Source organism: Lemur catta, chromosome 3 (assembly GCF_020740605.2).
Source record: "Lemur catta isolate mLemCat1 chromosome 3, mLemCat1.pri, whole genome shotgun sequence".
In the NCBI taxonomy this organism is placed as follows: domain Eukaryota; kingdom Metazoa; phylum Chordata; class Mammalia; order Primates; family Lemuridae; genus Lemur; species Lemur catta.
Window position 1 is genome coordinate 87,047,503 of NC_059130.1, and position 24,265 is coordinate 87,071,767.

Consider the following 24,265-nt stretch of genomic DNA (forward strand, 5'->3'; position numbering starts at 1 on the left):
ATGGAAGAATGGAGGGAGGGAGGAAGAAAAGAAGGAAGGGAAGAAAAGGAGGGGGGAAGGGAAGAAAAGAAGGGAAGGGAAAATTATTTTTTATCCCTTCACCAGAAGTTCTGCCTTACAAACAACATATTTATAAGCATGTATTTCCCACTTTCTTTTTATATACTTCTTTTCTGGTAGCTTCACATAAGCACAAATAACTACTCAGGAAACTGAACATAACCGAGGTCTCTCTATAGGTCTTTCCTTTCTTCTACTGGGTAACTGGTCCCATTCCCCCGACATGTTCCCAAAGTAAAAAAGTTGTCCACGGCTAAGTAACTGGCATAGCTGTTCCCACACAAGGTTTTCCCAAGAGTCCATAGTTTAATTCTTCAAAATTGCTGCTGAAGGGGTGTCCCCAAAATGATTCCAACTTGATTTGGGGTCATGACTATCTACAAATCCAACCTTTTTGTAACTTATAGAAAATCAACAATAAATGGCCAATGAGACAGCCAATTCACAAACTTCAACAACTGGTTTCAACATTCAATTACTGACAGGGCAGAGGGACTGACGTTGAAGAACAGAGAGCACCCATGAAGCCCCTTAGGTTAAGAACTGCATTCAACACAGAGGGAGTCTCTGATAATTCATGAAATGCATTCTGAAGTCATCTAGAATGGAGGCTGCAATCTGCTGTGCTTGGGGGTTTGCCTCACTGTGCTCCTGGATATCACACAGAAGCTGTAATCCTTCTTCTTCGACTAACATTTTGCAGTATTTGCTGGCTGAAAGAAAATCAAGCAAAGACACTCCATGGACAAATGACATTTTAGATATTCCCAAGTCATCACATTCACTGTTCTGAAGAAACAATACAAATGTTTAAGCCCTTTGGCCCAGAAATTAACAGATAAAATGAGTCAATTCTAAAGAAATATGTCAAAACTTAAATAATGCCTGGCTTGTATGATGAGATAACAGATGATCATTTTAGTGTGTTTACTTCCAGATAACTCTATGCTTCAAACATCTTTAATCCTAGCTAAAAAGATGCAAACTTCTCTTATTACAAAGATAATACACATTTAAAGTTCAGGCAATATGTTGGACTAAATAACTGAAAACACAAAGATATTGGATACACTATAATTTGTAAATATTTTAATGCATAGCTGAATGTACAAGGTAAAGAAAATTTCCAGGATCCAGAAACGAAGCACTTAAGCTCATGTAAGCTAACCTGTGGCTATCCTGGGGCAGAAGGGGACTGTTATTAACCTAGGAATTTAAATTTTAACTTGGAAAGTTGCAAGCAAATATCAGTGCATAAAGCTGGACCCTCAGAGGGCTGTACAAGAGAAGGGATAAGACAATGAAGCATCCTATCTCAGCCTGGGCTCTAGGGGTACACAGGAGTAGAAGAAAAGTCTTTCCTGAGAATTCATAGCCACAGTCCCAAGTGGGTAACAGGGTTGGAATTTATACTACCTGAATGTTGCTGAGAAATTAATATAAAAATTAGCTCAAGTGTAGGAAAACCTATAGAAGCATTTCACAGAAACAAATATAAAACTGTGCTGAAGGAACACATCAATCCACTCTAAAATGGATTCTCACAGAAAAACAAGGCCTGCTAAAGGTGATCTCATAATCCAAAAGAACAGCTAGACAATACCCCCCCACAACATGCATACACATAAGATCAGATGAAGACCATAACATAATTACTTTTACAGAATAAAAACCAGGAAGACTTGAAAAAGAAGCAAATAAAAATTATATACATTTAAAAATGCATCACTGAAATTAAAGGTTTAATCAGTCCAAGAGTAGGTTCAGACATAGCCAAAGAGAGAAACAATGAACTCAAGAGCACATCCAAGGTGATTGCCCAGAAAGTAGCACAAAGGAACAAAAACATGTGCTATGGTTTGTGTGTATCCCCGAAAAGTTCCCATGTTGGAAATTAATTCCTCAATGTGGCAGTGCTGAGAGATGGGGCCTAGTGGGAGGTGCTTAGGTCATGCAGGCTCAGCCCTCATAAAGAAGAATGTAGCTCTCTCAGGACGGGTTAGTTCTCCCAGGAGTGGGCCTGCTCTTTTTTAACACGTGCTTGCTTGCTCCCTCCATGCTATAAAGCAGCACCAGGCCCTCACTAGATGCAGCCACCCAATGGCGGACTTTCTAGCTTCCAGAACCATAAACTAAACCCCTTTCCTTTACAAATTACTCAGTGTCAAGTATTTTTATAGTGCAGAAAATGGACAAAGACAACATGTAAACTATTAAAAGTGGTGGGGGGTGGGGGAGTGCCTGTAGAAGTTCCACAAGAAAAAAAGAGAAAATGGAGGAACAGTAATATTTTAAAAGAACATGGCTGAGAATTTTCATTATCTTGGAAAGACATGAATTCTTAATTTTGGGAAACAGAAGTCCAAAGCATAATAAATAAAAATAAATCTACAGATAAAATGTAGTAAAACTGCAGATTAGCAAAAAGTAAGAGACCATAAAGGCACCTCCCTCAAAAGAAAAATTACATATCAAGGAATGATAATTAGGCTGACAGCAGACCACAACAGCAACAATAGAAAATGGAAATGGAAATATTTTTTTCTCCCAAATGCCGAAAGAAAATAACTGCCATTCTAGAATTCTATACCTAGCTATACTATTATTTAACAATAAGAATTGAGGAGAGGGTGCAGATTTTGTCACTAACAGACCATCAAAACCTGAACCAAGAAACGGAGTAGGGTAAATGAAGCAATGGTGAGCAAAAGAAAATGGTAAACATTTGGGAAAACTGAAATAAACATGGACTGTATAAAATAATAACAGCTAAACTACCTGTAAGGATGTGAAAACAAGGTAGAACTAAAATATATTGATTAGCCATTTTTTGGATGGAAATACTTATTTGTCATAGAGATGGGAATTGCCTTGAAGTTGATTTATAAATTTAACATGATGCTCATAAAAATGCTAAAAGGACTGCTTTAGAGGAAGAATTTAAAAAGGTAAGTCTATGGTTGATATTTTTAAAAAAACAAGATAGCCAACATAAATGAGAGTAAGTAATGTACTAATCTTTCCATATACTAAAGTATACTATAAGACATAACTGTTAAAACGGTGTGGAGTTAGCACATGGAAAGATAAAACAGATAATCCAAAAATAGACCAGAAAAATCAAGAAGAGGGTAGCTTGCTTATCAGCAGGAAAAATATGGACTATTTAATAAAAGATGATATTGGGACAAAGTATTACAGAAATCTAGAAAACATTAAGTTATACTCAGACCTCAAGCCACACATCAAGAAAAGTTTCAAATACATCAAAGACTAATATGAAAACAAAAACACACTAGAACATGAGACATCTCATAATGTAAGTGTAAACATGACCCAAAATCCAAAGGCCATAAGAAAAGATTTAATTGTAAACATAATGGACAAAATCAGAAAAACTGAGAAAAAATATTTAACACATATATGACAAAGACCTAATATATAAAGAGTTCCTTCAAATCAAAAAGAAAAAGACAAAATAGAACAAAAGTACAAAAAGGATATCAACAGACAATTCACAGAAAAGGAAATGACACATAGGAATATAATAAGAAAAGGTGGTTAACCTTATCTAAAAGAAATGTCAACTGAGACTATCACTTTCACTTTAGACTGACAAAGATCAAAAAGTTCAATTAACATTGTTTTTGGAACAATGTAGGGAAACTGGCAAGATCTCATACATTGCTAATGGGAATACAAATTGGTAATCAACTTTTTGGAGGGCAATTTAGCAATACATATCAAAATTACAAATATTTTTAAAAACCCTTTACGGGAACATATATTCAAAGCAACTTGAATATATGTTTCCTGGGCTGCAGTCCTCAAATTTCGCCCAAATAAATTCTCTATTTACTAAAAAACAAAACCAAACAAAAAAACACCCTTTGACTCAGCAATTCCAAGGATTCTGCTGATTAACTGATACACTTGCAAGATGGAGTACAGTTATTTAACAAACACTAGTATGAGCCAAGCACTGTTCTAAATGCCTTACAAGTATTAACTCAATTCTCATAACCACCGTGTGAAGTAGGTATTATTATTCCCATTTTATAGATGAAACTGAGGCACAGAGGAGCTGAGTACCTTGCTCCAGTTAGTAAATTGCAGAAACTGGGAATACAGCACAGGTAGTGTGGATCCAGTATCTGTCCCCTAAATCACAACACTATTACTTATATATGTGCATCTTGCTTTTTCTATTTATATATGTTATTATTTATTGAAGTAGTGTTTGTAATAAGAAAAGACTGGAAACAATGTCCATCGTCCAAAGGAGACCGGTTAAATTATTACATCCACAGGGTGAAGAAATACTTAGTAGTCATAATTAAAGGTGCTGCTTCAGGAGTCAGATCATTAGGTTAGAACCTTGGCTCTGGCAGCTACAAGCTGTTTTAAACTTGGACAAATTACTTAACCTCTCTGTGCCTCAGTTTTCTCATCTATGATGGATGATAATAATAATGACAATACTAGTGAAGACTAAAGGAGTTACACATAAAGAGCTTACAACACTGCCTGGCACATAGTAAGTACTCAACTAAATTCTAACTGTTGTTATGGTTACTCCTGTTGTAACTGAATATACTGGAGTCAGTTTCAAGGCCATTCTGATCCATTCTGCCTATCTATTCATATGTCAGCACCACTCATAGCACATTTTTATAATGTTAAGAGAACTGTTAGGGCACGCTCCTGAAAATAATTTTTCTTTGTTAGTTCTTGCCTATTTATTCTGCCAGATGAACTTTGGAATAATTTTCAGATCCCCCAACTCTTACCCATTCACTTCAATTGTATTACACAATTGACATCTGTATCTTCATAAGTCTTTCCATCTTGGAATACGGTATGTTTCATAATATTTCAGCCTTTTATATTATTTCATAGTTTTCTGCATACAGGTCTGATTCATTACTTGTTAAAGCCATTTTTAGAAATTTTATGTTTTTGTTGATAAAGTGAATGATATCTTTTCCCTTATTTTCTGATTTTTTGCTGGTTTTAGAAAACTATTTGTTTTTATACATTTGCCTCATAACTAGTCAATATGCTAAACTTTTAATTCTGTAAGTTTTCTTTTGAGTTTTCTAATATAAAATCATAGCCTGTATCTCTTTTATAATAAAAGCGAAGTGTTTACAATAATCCTGAGCAAAGGATATAAACCAAAAATTCTCAAGTGCAAAAACATTTAATCTGGCTGGGAAATAACCTGACTGTTGGTCTCCCATATCCCATAGACCATTATAAAGAGGCAGATCTATGTAATACCACAGAGTGTTAGTGATAAACTGTTGAATGAAAAGAACAAGTTGTAGGACAACATGCACAGATAGATATATAGAGAGATAGATAGATAGCAAGCATACACTAAATATAGCATGGATTTAGAAAAGTATTGGAAGGATAGCTATCAAATTATTAACAGTGCTTGCCTGTAGGGAACAGGAATGGGAACAAACTTGCACTGTCTATACTGCTTGCTATACACCCCAAATATATTAGTAATTCTGTAGCACTTTTTAACTAAAACAACTTTCCAGTTTCTTTTTAAAAACAGCTAAATTCAGAAAACACAGACGAAATAATTTTTTGAAAATCCATCTTAAATGTGTTCCTTACACAGAAAAATAGCTAGAAAACTATTACGTTTTGAATACATACGGTTTTTACTGCAGACATGATACATAGCCCATAGTGCCCAGAGCTGAACCTCTGGTTGAGAGAAGTTGCCAAGGAGTGGGAAAAATGCCTTGAAAGATCTAAAAAAGTACAAAGATGTTATTTTAGAACTCTGGCCAATGTTCAGGGATATAATGATAATTTTCAACATTTCCCCAGAGGGTTTGGGGAAATGGGTTAAAATAAAAGGCAAACACAAGAGAACAAAGCAGATGGAGAAACGGTAACTGACGTAGTAGATCTCACTGATGCAGATGTATTATTACTAAGTATATGAAGGGAGTTACCATTTAAGAAACTGCATTCTGTGTTAGACACTACACATTCAATATCTCATTTTGTCCTCAATCTCATATACACTGTCAGCCTCATTTTACAGATGAGGAAAACTGAGCCTCACAGATTTTCTAGAAATGATTTTCCCGGTATCGCAGAGAAATAGGATTTGAACACAAGGCTAATTGACTCTAATACTTTATCATTGAGTATACTGAGGACAAGCTTTAAGAACTGCACATGATCATCATGAAATTACCTGTAGGTCACCAATGCTGTCATCTTACAACTTGAACTTGGCCAATTCTGGATGGTTGCATGCTATACCAAAAAAAAAAAAAAGAGAGAGAGAGAGGAACCAGGATTCTAATATTGTGGTCCATCATTTTACAGAGGTCATAATAAATGATTACATGTTATTTATAATTATTAATACACATATTTTAAAACAAAAGTCTTCAAAATGAGAATAAACAAATTTAGACATAACTACTTGACAAAATATCAATCAGATAATCATTATATATGTAGAATATATGAAGCAAGTCATGTGGGGAAAAAAATGCAATAAAAAGGAGCATCTGTTTAAAGATAATGGGCTGAGCATGCATTTACCTCTACTCTTTCCTCAAATACCATTAATATTAATAGTAAAAACGGCTTTAAAATAAAAGGCAACACAAGAGAACAAAACAGATGGAGAAATGGCAACTGATTTGATATAGCACTGGGAAAGGCTAAAAAACAAACCAATTTAAATAGAACCCCTAAGAGACTTAAAAATTTGGCACGCATTGTACTTCGCCAAGTGAAATTAGAGGTGGTGTTGAAAACAGGATTTGTGAAAAGAACCCAGGGACTAAGACTTCCAGATCTCCTCTCCCACCTCTAATAAAAGACTAGGCAAACCCATGAACAATTAAGGGTGGGAGCACTATGCTAAAAACAGGGGATTGAAGTGAAAATCTAAATAAAATTTGAGACTTCCCTGGCCCAAACTCTTTTCCTTTACTGAGCTTTCAGAGTGCTGGAAACCAAGCTTATAGTTTTATGCAAGAGAACAGAAGATTCTTCTCCAGGTAAGTTCCAACCAGTTTAGAACAAAAGATCTAAGGAGACACTGACATCGAGGAACACCTAAATCCAGATCACTCTATAGTGAAGCTCACAGTTGGCAAGTTCTACCCATTTGCAGTTTTCAAACTGTCCCACTCTTGATGTTAATGGACAGCTGAGGATCACCATACACTTTAAGAAAATCTCTAACACAAAGGAACAAAACAAATAGGGGAAAAAAAGCAACCTGTAGGAAACAGAATTTCAAGGAAGAGGAAAATTTTAAAAAATTAATTATCATTAATGCCTCTAAAGAGAAGAGAAACTAGATATAGAGACCATGAAATAGGAACAGGATATCGTATTTTCTTTAAAAAGTCATTCAGAGAACTATTAACAAAAAGGAGTTCTTGGAAACATAAGAGGAGAAATGCAAAATTCAAGAGAAATAGAAGTTAAAGAAGATCAAGAAGGACAAATAGAGAGACAAGGGAGATAGGCATGAAAAAATGAACCTGGGAAGGCCAACATCCCACAATGAGAGAAAAAATAAAAGGGGATTGGGGGGTTGGTGAAAACAATTTAAACAAGAAGTTTCCCAAAACTGAAAGAAACAAGCTTCCTATGTGTTAAGAACCCAATACAACATATGAAAATAAACCCACATCAAGGGACATCATTGTAATTTCTGAATATTGAGGACAAAGATCTTAAAGATTAAAAAAGAAAAAACTTCACAGGAGTTCACAACAGTGATACTGAGAAGTAAAAGACAACAGAGCAGCCGGGCGCATGGCTCACGCCTGTAATCCTGACATTTTGGGAGGCCAAGTCCAGAGGATCGCTTGAGGCCAGGAGTCTAAGACTAGCCTAAGAAACACACCGAGACACCACCCCACACTCACACACACCGCTGCCCCGAACCCCACAAAAAAATAGAAAAATAAGCCAGGAGTAGTGGCACATGGCTATAGTCCCAGCTACTCAGGAGGCTGAGGCAAGAGGATTGCTTAAGCCCAGGAGTTGAAGACCAGCCTAGGCAACATAGTGAGACAAATCTCTGCAAAAAAATTAGAAAAATTAGCCAGGCATGGTGGCATACACCTGTAGTCCCAGCTACTGGACTGGAAACAAAGGGCTTTTCAAACAGGTATGGTCTTACTGTTATGTGTCTCTTCTTAGGAAGCTACTGGAGGATATAATCCAACAAATGAGGGAATAAACCAAGAAACAGGAAGGTATAAAATCCAGGAAACAGGGAATCCAACAAAAGAGGGGCAGAGGGAATCTCCAGGATAGTAAAGCAATATCCTAGGGTGACAGAGGTATAGCAGATACTGTATATAAAACAAGCAGACCAGATGGAAGGCTCTAGGAAAGAAGACTCTGACAAAGTAAAGTGGACAGAATATATTTGAATGTATTAAAAGATTTATACTTGAAGAATATACCTGGAAAGGGTATGCATAGGGACAGTAAGAAAAAGAATCTTCATTTTCCAGAGTGAGAAAATGAATTGATAGATGATGCCTAAAACTGCAAAGTCAAGAATAGCAACATTGGCTGGGTGAGTGGGCTCACGCCTGTAATCCTAGCACTCTGGGAGGCCGAGGTGGGCGGATTGTTTGAGCTTAGCAGTTCGAGACCAGCCTGAGCAAGAGTGAGACCCCATCTCTACTAAAAATAGAAAGAAATCATATGGACAACTAAAAAAAATATATAAAAAATTAGCCGGGCATGGTGGCGCATGCCTATAGTCCCAGCTACTTGAGAGGCTGAGGCAGCAGGATTGCATGAGCCCAGGAGTTTGAGGTTGCTAGGTTGCTGTGAGCTAGGCTGACTCCACGGCACTCTAGCCTGGGCAACAAAATGAGACTTTGTCTCAAAACAAACAAAAAAAAAAAGCAACATTATTTAGAGGTACAGAAGTAAATACCAAAAGAGGCCGGGCACATAATCCTAGCACTCTGGGAAGCCGAAGAGGGAGGATCACTCAAAGTCAGGGGTTCGAGACCAGCCTGAGCAAGAGTGAGACCCCGTCTCTACTAAAAATAGAAAGAAATTAGCTAGACAACTAAAAATATATACAAAAAATTAGCCGGGCATGGTGGCGCATGCCTGTAGTCCCAGCTACTTGGGAGGCTGAGGCAGGAGGATTGCTTAAGCCCAGGAGTTTGAGGTTGCTGTGAGCTAGGCTGATGCCATGGCACTCTAGCCAGGGCAACAGAGTGAGACTCTGTCTCAAAAAAAAAAAAAAACAAAAACTAACAACAACAAAAAAAGTAAATACCAAAAGAAATGGCTTTTAACAGAGCTGAAAATGGGAAAGAGGACTGGAACAAGCCATATGCAACTATTTCCATGTATAACTTTTTTTTTTCTTTTTTTAGAGATAGGGTCTCACTCTGTCACTCAGGCTGTCGTGTAAGTGGCATCATCATAACTCACTGCAACCTCCAACTCCTGGGCTCAAGGGATCCTCCTGCTCAGCATCCCAAGAAGCTGGGACTACAGGCATGTACTACCACGCCTGGCTAATTTTTCTTATCTGTTGTAGAGATTTGTCTATGTTGCCTAGGCTGGTCTTGAACTCCTGGGCTTAAGCAATCCTCCTGCCTCAGTTTCACAAAGTACTGGGATGACAGGCATAAGACACCATGCCTGGCCTGCATGTGTAACTTTTATAAAAGAAAAATATCAGAAGGAATGCAACAAAATGTTAACAGAGATTGGCTTTGGCAGGTGAGGTATGCGTGAGTTACAATTTCTTCTTCTGTGTTTTTCCCATGTCCTACAATGATCATGTATTTCTAAAACTCTTATGATTTGGAAAAATAAGATTTTTTTTTTTTTAGAAGAGATTACTCCGGATTTTATAAAGAATGGTTCCTATACCAGATCTTGGAGAAGAGCACTCCTCTGAAAGTCACGGGATAGCCAAGACTGTCTGTCCGATGTCAGGTGGGCTATGATACCTGCAGCAAAATAGCTCACTTCCATTTCCTTGCTGTGGAGTAAACGGCCGACACGCTTCATCATATCTTCACTCATAAGCCTGGAAGACAGCTCTTTGACTTCTGCTACGTTGTTCTACAGGTCAGATGGAGCAGGGAACATCAGGGACAGGAAGGCAGGAAAGAATCAGGAACTGGTTTCTCTTCTCTTTCCACTGTTCAGTGCAGCTACATTCAGAACACTTACTTTCATCCCCCTCCCTCTCAATTTAGCCCAATACTCACAATCTCATCCCTTGATGATGAGGATGATAATTAATAACAAATCACTGAATAAGCACTTACTAAGTGCTAGGCACAGTCCTTGATACATAAAAATGTCTTTATCTACCTTATCTCATTTAATCTTTAAAATAATTCTATCAAGAAACTTGATACTCAGCAAGACTAACTTGTCAGGTTCACACTGCTAATAAGTGGTTAAACTAAAATACACATCCAGGCCTAACTCAAACACTTAACATTACTGAGGGCCTACTAAATATTACCTTATCTTCAAGTTTTAACAACAACACTGAAAGGCAGGTAGTATTTTATACATTGCATTACTTTTCTAAGCTGTGTAACAAATTACCACACTTAGTGGCTTAAAACAATATGCATTTATTATCTCACAGTTTCTGAGGATAAGGAGTCTAGGCATGACTTAACTAGATCCTCTACTCTTAGATCTCACAATCAAAGTGGTGGCTGGGCTGCATTCTCATCTGGAGGCTCCAATGAGGAAGAATCTACTTCCAAGCTAGCTTGGACGGTTAGCAGAATTCATTTTCTGGGGCTGCAGGACTGAATGATTCAGTTTCTTCCTGGAAGCCACCCTCAGCTCCTAGAAGCTGCCCAAAGTTCCCTGAAATGTGGGCTTCTCATTGCCCCAACAATTTACTTCATGACAGTTTACTCCTTCAGAGCCATTGTGTCTGCTAGCACACACACATATGTGGTAACATAATCACAGGAGTAATATTCTATCATCTTTACTATGGTCTAAATGCTAGAAGCAAGTAAAAGGTCCTGCCCACACTTGAGGGGCAGGGATTATTACATAAAGATGTAAATGCCAGGAGGTTGGGATCATCAGGGTCACCTTACAGCCTGTCAACACAAATGAAAAAAACAAGGTTTAAGGGGTGAAACAAACAGTAGAAGTAAACACAGCAGTCAGTGTTAGTGCTAACTTCTGCTGCTTTTGAAGCAGCTTTCAGGAAGTACACCCTAGACATCAGTATGTTGAAAAGAGCACAGGACACTAAAAGTTGAAGCATAAATTAAAATGCCCCCCTGCCTTACCTGTTGTTCCTAAGACCAACTATACTCTTGTCAATAACATGATTTCAGTGTTAAGTTTATCAGATGTTAGCCCCAAACAAGGAGAAACAAGATGATAGCATCCTCAGCATTACTGAGAGGAGCACCTCAGTTGAGCCCCAAGTTTTTTCTTGTAAACATTTAGCATTCTGAGAGATTCTTAAAAAAAAAAAAGAAAGAAAGAAAGAAAGAGAAAAAAAAAAAAGTAGGCCAGGTGCAGTGGCTCATGGCTGTTAATCCTACCACTCTGGGAAGCCAAGGTGGGAGGACTGCTTGAGTTTAGGACTTCAAGACCAGACTGAGCAAGAGCAAGACCCCATATTTACTAAACATAGAAAAATTAGCCAGGTGCAGTGGCATGCACCTGTACTCCCAGCTACTTAGGAGGCTGAGGCACAAGGATCACTGGAGCCTGGGAGTTTGAGGTTGCAGTGAGCTATGATGACACCACTATACTCGACCTGAGGTGACAGAGCAAGACTGTCTCAAAAAAAAAAAAAAAAAAAAAAAAGGAAGATCTTTTAGGTCTGCTACTGGGATACTTAGCATTTTACAGGATATATGAGGCTTTGATCCAGTTTTCTGGCATTAATTCCCATTGTTTTTCTCCTTCCCATCTTCTCCCAAAATTCCAACTATTCTGTTTTACAGTGTCCCTGAAATGATTACACATTTTCTCACCTTCTCTAGCCCAAAATGACCTTTATCCTCTACTTCCTTTATCTCTTCTTTCTACTTTTCTGTACCTTCAGATTTCCAATATTAATCATTTATTCCTCCCTGTGAAGACTTTCACATTTACTCTGTTCTGAGTCCTATATAGGCAAAGTACAGTAAAAGGATAAGGCACGGTCCTGGCCTTGAGGGATTTCATGATCTAGAACCAAAGGCTCCCAATGGACTTTGTGCCTCTCTCCTAGCACTTACCACAGTCAAGAGAGCTATTTGTACATATGTAACACCACCTCCCCAAAGTTATAAGCATCATCACCTTGATGTATTTCATACATCTGTCTGCCTCCCATTGCACAGGGCATGGCAAACTGCATATGCTTATAATATGTCTTTAATACTTTTTGAAAATCTTCACTGTTATCTTTGGGAAACAAAGAAATTTCTCAATTATTGAATATCCTGACTGAGAGGCAGTACAGAGGTATAAACAAAAAAATTTCTAAAAAAATTGATTGCCTTGGTAAAGTATAATAAAGTGGTTAATATCAGAGTGTCTAGAACTAGACTGCCTGAGCTTGAATTTTGATTCTGCCTCTTACTACCTAGGTGACCAGATAAATGGCACTTCTGAGCCTCAGAGTCTTTATCTATGAAATGTGGGTAACAGTGTGTGGTACAGACATAACACAGTTTTTCCTAACCCTTTAGCAATGTGACTTTGCTGCTCCTCCCATCAAGGGATGGCCATTGCCTTTAATCTGGGCTTAACTACATAATCTGCACTGTCCAAACAGATGTGAAGTACAAAAGTGACATAAGCAGAGGCTTAAAAAGCACTGGACAGTGGGACCCACGCTCTATTGTTGTCCTGTGACTGCCATGTGAAGAAGCACCTGGAGACACAGGGCCAGCCAACAACCAGCACCAACTGGCAGACACGAGAGTCAGCTCATCTTCAACTAGCCAGCCCCACTCAAGCCACCAGATGACTGTAGCTACATGAGTGATCCCATATGAGACCAGCAGAACTGTACAGCTGAGCTGAGCAGAGCTCAAATTGCTAACCCATAGATTCATAATAAAAATAGCTATTGTTTTAAGCCACTAAGCTACAGTTTGTTCACAGCAATAGATAACTAATATACAGTGGTATTTACTTTACAGGGATGTGAAGATTAAATGAGTTTATTCATGTAAATTGCTTACAACAGTGCCTAGCATATAGTAGGTACTACCAAAATGTTAGCATTTTTAAGAAGTAATTAAAATTAATTCAGAACAATTCTCCTTACCAAAAGACCAAGTACTTTGCTTTGTATTGCTGACTCTGAAAAAGTCTGTCAAAAGAACATACAGGTTACTTTATCATGAAGAAAAGAACTTTACATATAAACTCAATCCTGTCTTCCCACCTCCAAGACTTGCATGAAGACTGCCAATCCTTGATTTTCAACAAAGTGCTTGCAGGCATCTGGAGACTCATCTGTAAGATTCCAAAGTGCTTTCAAAGTAAACAAGAGGGTGACATCATCTAAATTCTCAGTAGTCTTTTGTTTTACTATTGCTAGAAGTTCCTAAAAACAAAAGAGATAGATAGGGAGTTAGATGCACTAATGACTAATTCAATTCCAGTATAAGGAAAGTAAAAACAGCTTGAGAATCAAACCTGGGCTCTAAACCCAAGTTCTACCACTTAATAGCTTTGTGATCTATTTTCTTTCTAAAAATAAATTACACCTACCTCTTAAAGTTTTTTTTTGTGTGTGTGTGTGTTGTTTCTTTTTTTTTTTTTTGAGACAGACTCTTGCTCTGTCGCCTGGGCTACAGTGCTAGAGTGTAGTGGCTTCATAATAGCTCACTGCAACCTCAAACTCCTGGGCTCAAGCCATCCTTCTGCCTCAGCCTCCCAAGTAGCTGGGACCACAGGTGTGTGCCACCATGCCCGGCTAATTTTTTCTATTTTTAGTAGAGATGGGGTCTTACTCTTGCTCAGACTGGTCTCGAACTCCTGAGCTCAAGGGATCCTCCTGCCTTGGTCTCCCAGAGTGCTAGGATTATAGGTGTGGGCCACCACACCCAGCCCCTCTTAAAGTCTTTATGAGGATTAAATGATAACAACAAAAAATTAAAGCTTAATGAGCACTTAGTCCAATTTTTGGCACTTGGCAATAAAGTTCACAATCCAATACATATTAGCTATTCCACTCTTTATTTATTCAGAATGCTTAATCAACACCTTTTCTGTAAGTGAGATATTCATTCAGGTAGGAGAGGCAGACAAAAAGAAAAAGTTGGTTTTTCTCAACTAAATAAAAGAATTTTAAGTGCTGGTAAAAGCTCTGACAGAAACACATAAAAGCCTAAGAATTTACTTTAAAAAGGGTGGGAGAAGGAAGCTTCCATACAAAGGTAATATGTAAACTGAGACCAGAAGAAAAAGAGGATAAGTCAGCCAGGTAAGAAATGGGCACATGCAGGAATAGTGTTGGTGGGTGGGAGGAAGCACATGCCCAGCAAAGTTTGGGGCAAGAAAAAGTCTGCTGTTCTAGGCCACTGAGCAGATCAATAGGGACAGAACATAAGGCCAGTGTTATAACCACATAACCTTACATCTTGAGGAAACCTTTGTCTTGCTTTAATGAATTCCAATGTACCATTTTAGATCAGAAAATTTCCGGGGCCGGACATGGTGGCTCATGCCTGTAATCCTAGCACTCTGGGAGGCCAAGGCAGGAGGATTGCTTGAGCTCAGGAATTTGAGACCAGCCTGAGCAAGAGTGAGACCCCGACTCTTTAAAAAAAAAATATATATGCATCTAATACCTTGGTCAAAGGCTTGTTTCCTTAATGTATTAAAGAAAATCCTATGAAGTAGGAAAAAAGCCAAACACCCAAAAGAAAATATACAAAAGGCCATGAATAGACAGTTTACAGGAAATATAAATGACTCTTTAAAAAAAAAGATGGCTCAAATGTCAACTAAAATAAGTACAAAATAAAACTATGTAAATTTTTAATGAGCAATTAGCATGATAATGTAAATACTGATTACCAATTTATTAAAAATTGTGACATAAGTTTGCTGGGGACTGGAAGAGGATGTAATTTGTAGAAATATGTAGAACTACATTCTTCTCTACCATAGCAGCAAAACCAATTGATAACACCTAAAACTGTTAAATCAAGAAACTGCATCTTATTATATTTAGAAATGTGGAGGTAAATTCCAAAAGAAGTAGCTGTTAAGAGTAGAAACTTTCTTATGGAGAGCATGTTTTACAGATATCTCATTTAGTCCTTTTAGAATGATTTTTTAAAACTATGGTCATAAATTTACTTAACAACAACAAAAAAAGAGTTATAAAAGTGACAATCAGGCAGAGCCCAGTCCACAACAGATACTTTGTAGGCTGTTTTTTCCCAGGCACAAAAACAGTGACAATCAACCTACCTTAACTGCCATGAAGAGCTCTTCTTTCAGTTGTACAGTTTGCTCAGGTGAGAGCTAGACGCAAACAGAAAGCCTAATGTGAAATATTTGAACTCTATAAAAACTAGGGAGACAGACATCTTGCCTTTAAGCAATCACATACCTGCAGGGCTAAAATAGAGGTGATGCTCACTGCCATTGTTTGCATCTTGGGGTTTTCATGCTTACAGAGCCATCTCATAACAAACCTGGCTGCATCAAACCTGAAAAGCAGTATTTATTTTTCTCACAATTAAATAAAATTCGTGAAACTACAGATTTGGGCGGAGGACAGAAATCACTTAGCTTTCCCCATCTAATCCTGTAACAAAGATAGTCTTGGACTTCTAAACCCTCAGCTGTGAAAACCAAGAGCATTTGGCAAAGACAGGAGAAGATCAGGAGGGGAACAGGAGAGTAGATAAATAAGAATGTGAGCAAAATGCACAAGATTTGGAGAAAGAAATCCAAGCAAAAAAACTTTATCATTCACTTTCTACTACCATGGATCTGAAAAAGAAAGGGAGTTCCCACAGAGGTAGTAATTTGTAAACTGAATTGTAGACCTCAAATTCTGCAGCAAACAAATCACTTGGTTAGAAAGTGGCTTAGCCAACAACTTTGTACCCACAAATCAGAGGCTTTGCTCATGTCAGCTTGTGCCTCATTTTTCTGTTCTTTGCATCAGATATTATAAATATCTTTGTTTTTGCTTTTGTTTTTGGATTTTTTTTGAGACACGGTCTCACTCTTGCTGAGCTAGAGTGCAGTGGCATCACTGTAGGTCACTGCAACCTCAAACTCTTTGGCTCAAGTGATCCTCCTGACTCAGCCTCCTGAGTAGCTGGGACTGTAGGTGTGCAATACCACGCCTGGCTAATTTTTCTATTTTTTCTGTGAGATGGGGCCTTACTCTTGATCAGGTTAGTCTCAAACTCCTGGCCTCAAGCAATCCTCCCAACTTGGCTTCCCAAAGAGCTAGGATTACAGACATGAGCCACCACACTCAGCCAACTATTATATATTTGTAAACTCACTAATCTGGAAGATTACAAAGGCCTCAAGAGGAATCCCTCTGGCATATCTAGGATGATGATGATTTTTAAAAATTATTATTAAATAACAAAGTAATAATTATGTAATGAAAAGAATGACTAATATTCTTTAGAATAGCCTATACTTCCTTAAACTAGGCACAAACACTGACAAATGAAGAAACTTATGAGCAAAGATAATGGAAGGTCTAGAACTTCAGTCCAAGTGTGTTTGACTCTCCAGAGCCTATGTTTTTTACCCACTGCCCTATATTGGAATCGCTTTAGGAGATAACATTTGCAAGCCGGTACTTCTAATCACCTCTCTGTGGAAGAGGCTCAATAGAGCCTTCTCCCAAAACACCTTATTCCAGCCTTAACCAGGCCCATGTGTTCAATGATCAAAAGCCAACAATGCTCTGAGTAACACTGGTCAACACCCCAATCAGATGACCAAGTTTTATACTTGCCTGTCAAATGGAACATCCACAAGAATCCTGGAATTGGTTAAGGAGAGAAGACAATTCTTCTGTAACTTTTAGAGAATAAAGAAAAATAGTTTGAACAAATGTCATACTCCATTCTAAATAAAGGTTCTAAACATTTGGAAGGTCCTACCACTGAACTTTTCTTATTGAGAGCTCACTGAGTACCTGGCCCTCTTCAAGTTTTTTATTTAATAATATTATATAACTGATGGTTGCTATTCAGGAATGAAGACTGAGTTGAGCAGGAACTTTCAAGAGAAGGTAAAATATGAATTTTTTTTAAATGAGTGGAGAAAACTACCTTCCTAACTGTATTTTTAAAAAATCAACTCCCATTTTAAGTACACATTTGAACTAGATTTGACAAATTCATACACCTGTGCAACCACCGCCTCGATCAAGATAAAAATACTTCTATCATCCCAAAGAGTTGCACTGTGACCCCTTCCAGTCAATCCTGACCTTGCAAACCCCAGCCCCAGAAATTACACTGTCATTACAGAGTAGTTTTTTTAAGGTTTCACATAAATGGAATCATATACTATCTGTTTTTTCATGTCTTGCTTACTTTGCTCAGCATGTGTTTTTGAGGTTCATGTGGCATATATGAGTACTTCATTCCTTTTTGTGCCAAACAGTATTTTTCTTAATGTTTGCATATGTATGTGCACATGTTTAAGTGTGTGAGAGAAAAATTTTTAATTTTGATGAACTTTCATTTTTTCCTTTCTTGATGTTTGTATCCTAAGATATTTTTGCTTACCTTGAGGTCATAAATATTTTCTGTTTTCTTACAAAATTTTTATTGTGTTAGCTTTTATATTTAGATCTATGATTTAGTCAAACTTCACTTTCATGTATGGGGTGAGGTAGAAGTCAAGATTTTTAAGCCTAAAAGGATATACTTAAGTGTTAATAGAGGTTTCTGGATAACTAGTTTATGAGAGATTTAAAAAATGTTAACATCATTGCTTATCCATATTTCCTATTTTTTCTGTAACAAATGCAAATTCATCTATTCTCTTTCTCTAACAGGAGGGAAAATCAGAATTAAATAATACCTATTTTTCATATATTTATCCTGAAGTTAAAAGAGCACAAACAAATATTCAATTCAAATTACCTGCTGGTAATGGGGGAAGTTTTTCAGAGCCTTGAAAAGTAGACAGGTGACCTCTGACAATAGACGAACAGGCATCCCCCTGGCCAGGCCCTGGCGTGTTAAGTTCAGAGCACAAGCACTGGCCGTGAACTGCACTGGCAAATCCAATGGATGATTCCTCATTCCTACAGCCACAAGCTGAAGATGAACTTGTTTTTAGTGGCATATGACAACATTCATATTCTTTATACGGTCTTATGTATTTTGGTTGGCCAAAACATTTCCTCACTGGGACAGTAACAGATTTTCCCTATTATTAGCATTTATTCTTTAGGACATCAAAGTATTGCAACAGTACCTTCTAATCCAAATGCAGTCACTAACTATAGCTGTCTAACTTTGGGCAAGTCACTTCCCCTCTCTGGACCTCTATTTCCTTATCTATAAAATTAATTTCATAATCATCTATTATGATAGGCATTGCAGTGGATACAAACATGATTCAGATTTATTCATTAGCAGAAAGCCTTCTAAGAGAAATAGGTACATAAGCAAATAACACTGTGAGGAATGCCAAAACATAAAATTGAAAAACAAAAGGCAACCTAAAAGAGGTACAAATAAAGTGGTTTCTGATGCAGTTATCGAGGGAGTGATCCCTTCCAGTAGATAATCAAAAAGCTTCATGCCGAAAGCACATCTAGGCAGGGTCTCAGATAGGATTAGACAGAAAGAGAGAGAAGTAGGGGCAAAAGAGACAGAGAAGTAGGGGCAAAATGGACAGGGTATTCCCAGGGAAGGGAAGTATGATAAGGAAAATGACAAAGTGGACAAGAGGATGGGACGAATCCACAACAGAGGAGAAGAATTTGAAAAGTGATAACACAAAACACTAGAAAGGTAATTTAGGCCTGGTGAGTACCTGTAATCCCAGCACTCTGGGAGGCCGAGGTGGGAGGACTGCTTGAGCTCAGGAGTTTAAGACCAGCCTGAGCAAGAACGAGACCCCATCTTTACTAAAAGTAGAAAAATTAGCTGGGTGCTGCAGTGTACACCTGTAGTTCCACCTACTCGGGAGGCTGAGGCAGAAGGATCACTTGAGCCCAGGAGTTTGAGGTTCCAGTGAGCTACAATGATGCCACTGCATTCTACAGGGGCGACAGAGTGAGACTCTGCCTCAGAAAAAAAAAAAAAAAAAGGAATTTAAAGCCAGACTGTGGAAGACCTAGAACACAAATGTAAAACAAGGGCATTGTTCTAAGCTTAGACCCCACCTACACTAACATTCAGGAACATGTTTCCTCTATCAAATAGAGATAATTATCTCAGATATGAATCTACTGATACTATATAAATCATGATGTTAAGAGACCAGACCCCATTAACTTTGACAGCTGCATGAATTTATGAAGCCGAGAAACAGACCTGGGATATACTTCTGCTATGGAAAATGACTTTTTTTGTATATTGCTAAGCTGCTCTTTGGGTTTTATTAGATTGCAATCATCTGCAATTTAGAAATCCAGAAACCAAAAGAAATGGGATTTTTCACAAAAATCAGAGAATCTTAGTTAACGAAAAGGACTTTTAGAACATCTAATTCAATCTCAACACAGATGGAAAACAAAGGTCTAGATTTTTTCTTTATACAGTATTGCTTTTAAGTTGTGACTAAATTTAATCCCCCATGCTGCAGAAACAGCCATATTTTAAATGAACTGCAAAGAATTACAAACAATAAAGACAAGGTTTTTCTCAAGACCCTTCACTTTTATGTTTCACTTAATTCTAAAGAATTACAATTTTCAAATAAACACATGTATAAAAGAAAAATAAATAACTGCAATTTTCTTTCCCAAACCACTTAATACTTTGAATTACACTTAAACTCATCCTTCCCTAAACCAAAGTTAAGTTTGACTATCTCAATAATTGTAACTTTATTTTGTTTACAAAATACTTTAAAATGGCAGATTTGGCCATCCTCAATTATTTTTATTTTGTTCTAGGCTTACTTTCTTTCAGAAAATCAGATAAATGTTATGATTTTCAAGAGTGAACAAATAAATGAATAAATGAGGAAGAAAAAACTTCTAGGGCAAAGTGAATTCATGTTAATAGATTAGTAGGTCCTGTTTTAGACAAAATAGTGCAGTGCTCCTATTATCCCCTTACTTAAACCAAATTTAAAAAATTATTTGATTTAAATTGATTCCACGTAAATCCAGATGCGCAAAGTGAGACAATTTGGCACCTAAGCTTAACATCATTTTCTTTTCTCTAAGAGGGCACTTGACTCACTATAGAATAAGGCATATATGTTATTGTATTCGGTGTGTTTAGTGAACATGTTTTAATAGAACCAAGCTAAGTAGTAGTAACAAAAACTGTCTTTCTGCAATTACCTTTAAAATAGCAGGCATGGTTACTTGCACCGAAAATGTCTCTGTGAAGAGCCTGTAAAGGGCTTCCTTCATAAAACATGACCTGTTCCTGTATCTGCTCAGTGCTTCTGTAATCTGATTCATATTGGCTCCTCCAGCAACCTGAAAAACAAAGATGTTAGCAGTAGGATTCCCCAATCATCTTCAAGCACAGGCTTTTTGGGTCCTCAATAATAACAGATGTTTAAGTAAATGTTCCAGATGCTTGACAAAGTTATCATTTAATCATAATTCTAATAGATAAATGCTATCATCAACCTCATTTTTAACACATGGGTCTGGAGAAGGGAACTGTGCTGCTTAGTAATAAGAAAGCAATTAAGTGGTGGAGTCAGAATCAAAAACCATCTCCCTACAAATGTATTACAGTTAAGACCTCCACTGAATGTAACATGTAAATTTTTAAACAACCAATGATGAATGCATATAATGTTTTCTCAATACTCACATAAATTAGATAGTAAGAAAAAAGGCCACAAAATAAAAATAAAAAAAAGAGTAGACTTTTTTTTAGTAGTATTATTTAGTAATTCTTCCCTGCTACTAATGACTACATTCAAAGAAGTCCATATATATGCATACACTTCAGATCTAAAGGATAATGGCAGCCTCCTGATTCTGCAACCCTCCTACTCCCAACACTTCCCTCCCCTATATATATATCCTCTCTCCAAACCATGAAATCAATCAACAAGGAATTTAAATAAAACTAGACATGATCCAGTTTTCAACATTCCTGAGTAGTGAAGGAAAAGGAAAAAAATAAGGGGAAGAGGTAGAATTAAGGATCCTGCAAAATGAAAACAATCCCTTCTCCACCCTACCATTACCAATAACATCATCTATTAAAGAAATCTCACTTTACCAAATTGACAGGACAGTGCTTTTAAATTTAGGAACCTTGTCAACTAAATGCCAAGAAACATAAAGATTCAAACCAATTCCATATAAAGCAATCGTAAGAAACCAGAAAATGCAAATATTAGCTGAGACAAATTCTTACCATACACCAATGAATAGGAAAATTGTAAGAGCACTTAAAACTGAATTAAATATTCTCAGTAAGAATTTTGGAAAATGAAAAAATAGCCCAAACATCAAAAAGGTGAAACAGGATTTTATTAAATTCAGGAGGAAAGAAAAATATAAAACCATATCAAACATGAAGACTAAGTACAAGGTGCTCAAGGGAAAACAGATTTGAATGAAAATTTAGTAAGAGGAAGAAAAGCAGGAAACAAGAGAAAGAAAATTTTAAAACAGAAAGAAGTAAAAAGGATTTAAAATTGAGTGTCAAAATAGAAGAAAGACAAAGAAGATCCAACATATAAAAATCGAAGTTCCTGGGAGAAAAATGAATATTTAAAACTACTATCCAAAAAAACTTTCTAGACATAACAAACCTGAATCTACACACTGATAGAACCTCCCAGGTACCTGGGAAACTGATCCAAATCAAGTCTGAGACATATCACAGTATAAGCACTAGAATTTAAGGATAAAGACAACAATCTTGAGGGCTTTAAAAAGATCAAATAAATTACATGGGAAGAGAATTAGACTGCAACCAGACTTACCAAAAGCAAGTAACACACAAAGCAAGAGTGAATAAGCATTTTTAATAAACAAGGAAATAAAGGGTGAACAAATGAGTTTATATCTAGCCAACCTACCCTTCAAATACCAAGGCTATAAAAAAAAGAGAGAGAGAGAGATTGAAGGATAAGAATTTAGGGAATACTGACAACTCCCCCTTCCTGAAAAATCTACTAGAGGATAATTTTCATACCACCAAAAGAAGACTGGGGAAACTTTAGCAAAGGGACAGATGGTAAGGGTTCAATGTATTTGATTATAAAGCTAACACTAAACAAGGAGACATGGATAAAATAATACATAAAAATTACATGCTCTCATAAGACCAAAAAAAATGCTATTTAAAAATGAGAGGAATAGGATGACAATATGGGAGAAACAGAGTAAGTTCACTGATTGTTGTATACATAAGGGGTATCAAACTATTACTTATTTAAACTGACACGCCGGGCGTGGTGGCTCACACCTGTAATCCTAACACTCTGGGAGGCTGAGGTGGGAGACTCACTTGAGGTCAGGAGTTCAAGAACAGCCTGAGAAAGAGTGAAACCCCAGGCCAGGCACGGTGGCTCACGCCTGTAATCCTAGCACTCTGGGAGGCCGAGGCGGGCAGATTGTTTGAGCTCAGGAGTTCGAGACCAGCCTGAGCAAGAGTGAGACCCTGTCTCTACTAAAAATAGAAAGAAATTATACGGACAGCTGAAAACATATATATATAGAAAAAATTAGCTGGGCATGGTGGTGCATGCCTGTAGTCCCAGCTACTCGGGAGGCAGAAGGCAGGAGGATTGCTTGAGCCCAGGAGTTTGAGGTTGCTGTGAGCTAGGCTGACGCCACGGCACTCACTCTAGCCCGGGCAACAGAGTGAGACTCTGTCTCAAAAAAAAAAAAAAAAGAGAGTGAAACCCCATTTCTACTAAATAAATAAGAAAAATAAATAAATTTCTTTAACAAAAAAAAAAAGGCAGACAGACCTGAGAGTAAAAGTCAGAGGATTAAAGGCATAAAATGGATAAATACAAACATAACCACTAGAATAAAATACCTTCTAAATGCCAAAAGAAATTAAAAATATATATAAAAACAAAGACTCATAAATGCAATACACACAGTAATTATAAGAAATTAATATGATGGAGTAGATGCCAAATATATCAGTGATATCAAGAAGTGCATATGGGGCCAGGGGCAGTGGCTCATGCCTGTAATCTTAGCACTCTGGAAGGCCGAAGTGGGTGGATCATTTGAGCTCAGGAGTTCGAGACCAGCCTGAGCAAGAGTGAGACCCCGTCTCTACTAAAAATAGAAAGAAATTATATAGACAACTAAAAATATATAGAAAAAATTAGCCGAGCATGGTGGCACATGCCTCTAGTCCCAGCTACTCCAGAGGCTGAGGCAGAAGGATTGCTTGAGCCCAGGAGTCTGAGGTTGCTGTGAGCTAGGCTGACGTCACGGCACTCTAGCCTAGGCAACAGAGTGAGACTCTGTCTAAAAAAAAAAAAAAAAAAAAAAAGAAGAAGTACATATGGGCTTAACTCATTTATTTACTACGATTTTTTAATTGGTACATAATGCAAACTCTATGTAATATACACAAGCACACCTAAAAGTGATTTAAAAGAATAAAAATAAATGGGGTGGAGGGCAATCTTATGGCAGAAAATGTAGAATTCAGCATTTAGCGAGACAAAGACCCTTAGAATGACAAAAGCCCTAATGCACAAGATATAATTGTGAATGTCTATGCACAAATAATACAGCAACCATAGCAATCATAGCAACCACCCATATGAAGCAGAAACAACAGGAGCTGCAAAGAAGATAGGAGACTTTAATACACTAGTCTTAATATAAGACAGGTCAAGTGGACAAAAATAAAGATATAACATCAAAACAAATAACATACACGTCACAGTTATATACTGAGCATTATAATTCAATGAATATATTATAGCTTCTACTCAAGCACACATGCAACATTCACAAAAACTGATCTTATAGTAGGGCACAAAGAAATCTCTGGTCACAATGTAATTTATTGGCCGGGCG

At 37.3% G+C, this 24,265-nt stretch overlaps 1 protein-coding gene across 1 annotated transcript in view; it reads right to left on the bottom strand.

Annotated features, from left to right (window-relative positions):
* Nucleotides 1-432: 432 nt before the first annotated feature.
* The window catches only part of ZYG11A (zyg-11 family member A, cell cycle regulator), a 48,798-nt gene continuing 24,965 nt past the window's right edge, over nt 433-24,265 (bottom strand). Inside the window, exons 4-14 of the mRNA XM_045548007.1 lie at nt 20,579-20,719; nt 18,195-18,371; nt 17,054-17,118; nt 15,674-15,773; nt 15,532-15,585; nt 13,493-13,654; nt 13,373-13,417; nt 9,982-10,176; nt 6,290-6,351; nt 5,737-5,834; nt 433-773 (exon numbers count right to left, since the gene is read on the bottom strand). Of these exons, the coding sequence (XP_045403963.1) occupies nt 610-773; nt 5,737-5,834; nt 6,290-6,351; nt 9,982-10,176; nt 13,373-13,417; nt 13,493-13,654; nt 15,532-15,585; nt 15,674-15,773; nt 17,054-17,118; nt 18,195-18,371; nt 20,579-20,719 (1,263 nt within the window). The 3' untranslated portion in view covers nt 433-609. The remainder of the gene's footprint in view (nt 774-5,736; nt 5,835-6,289; nt 6,352-9,981; nt 10,177-13,372; nt 13,418-13,492; nt 13,655-15,531; nt 15,586-15,673; nt 15,774-17,053; nt 17,119-18,194; nt 18,372-20,578; nt 20,720-24,265) is intronic.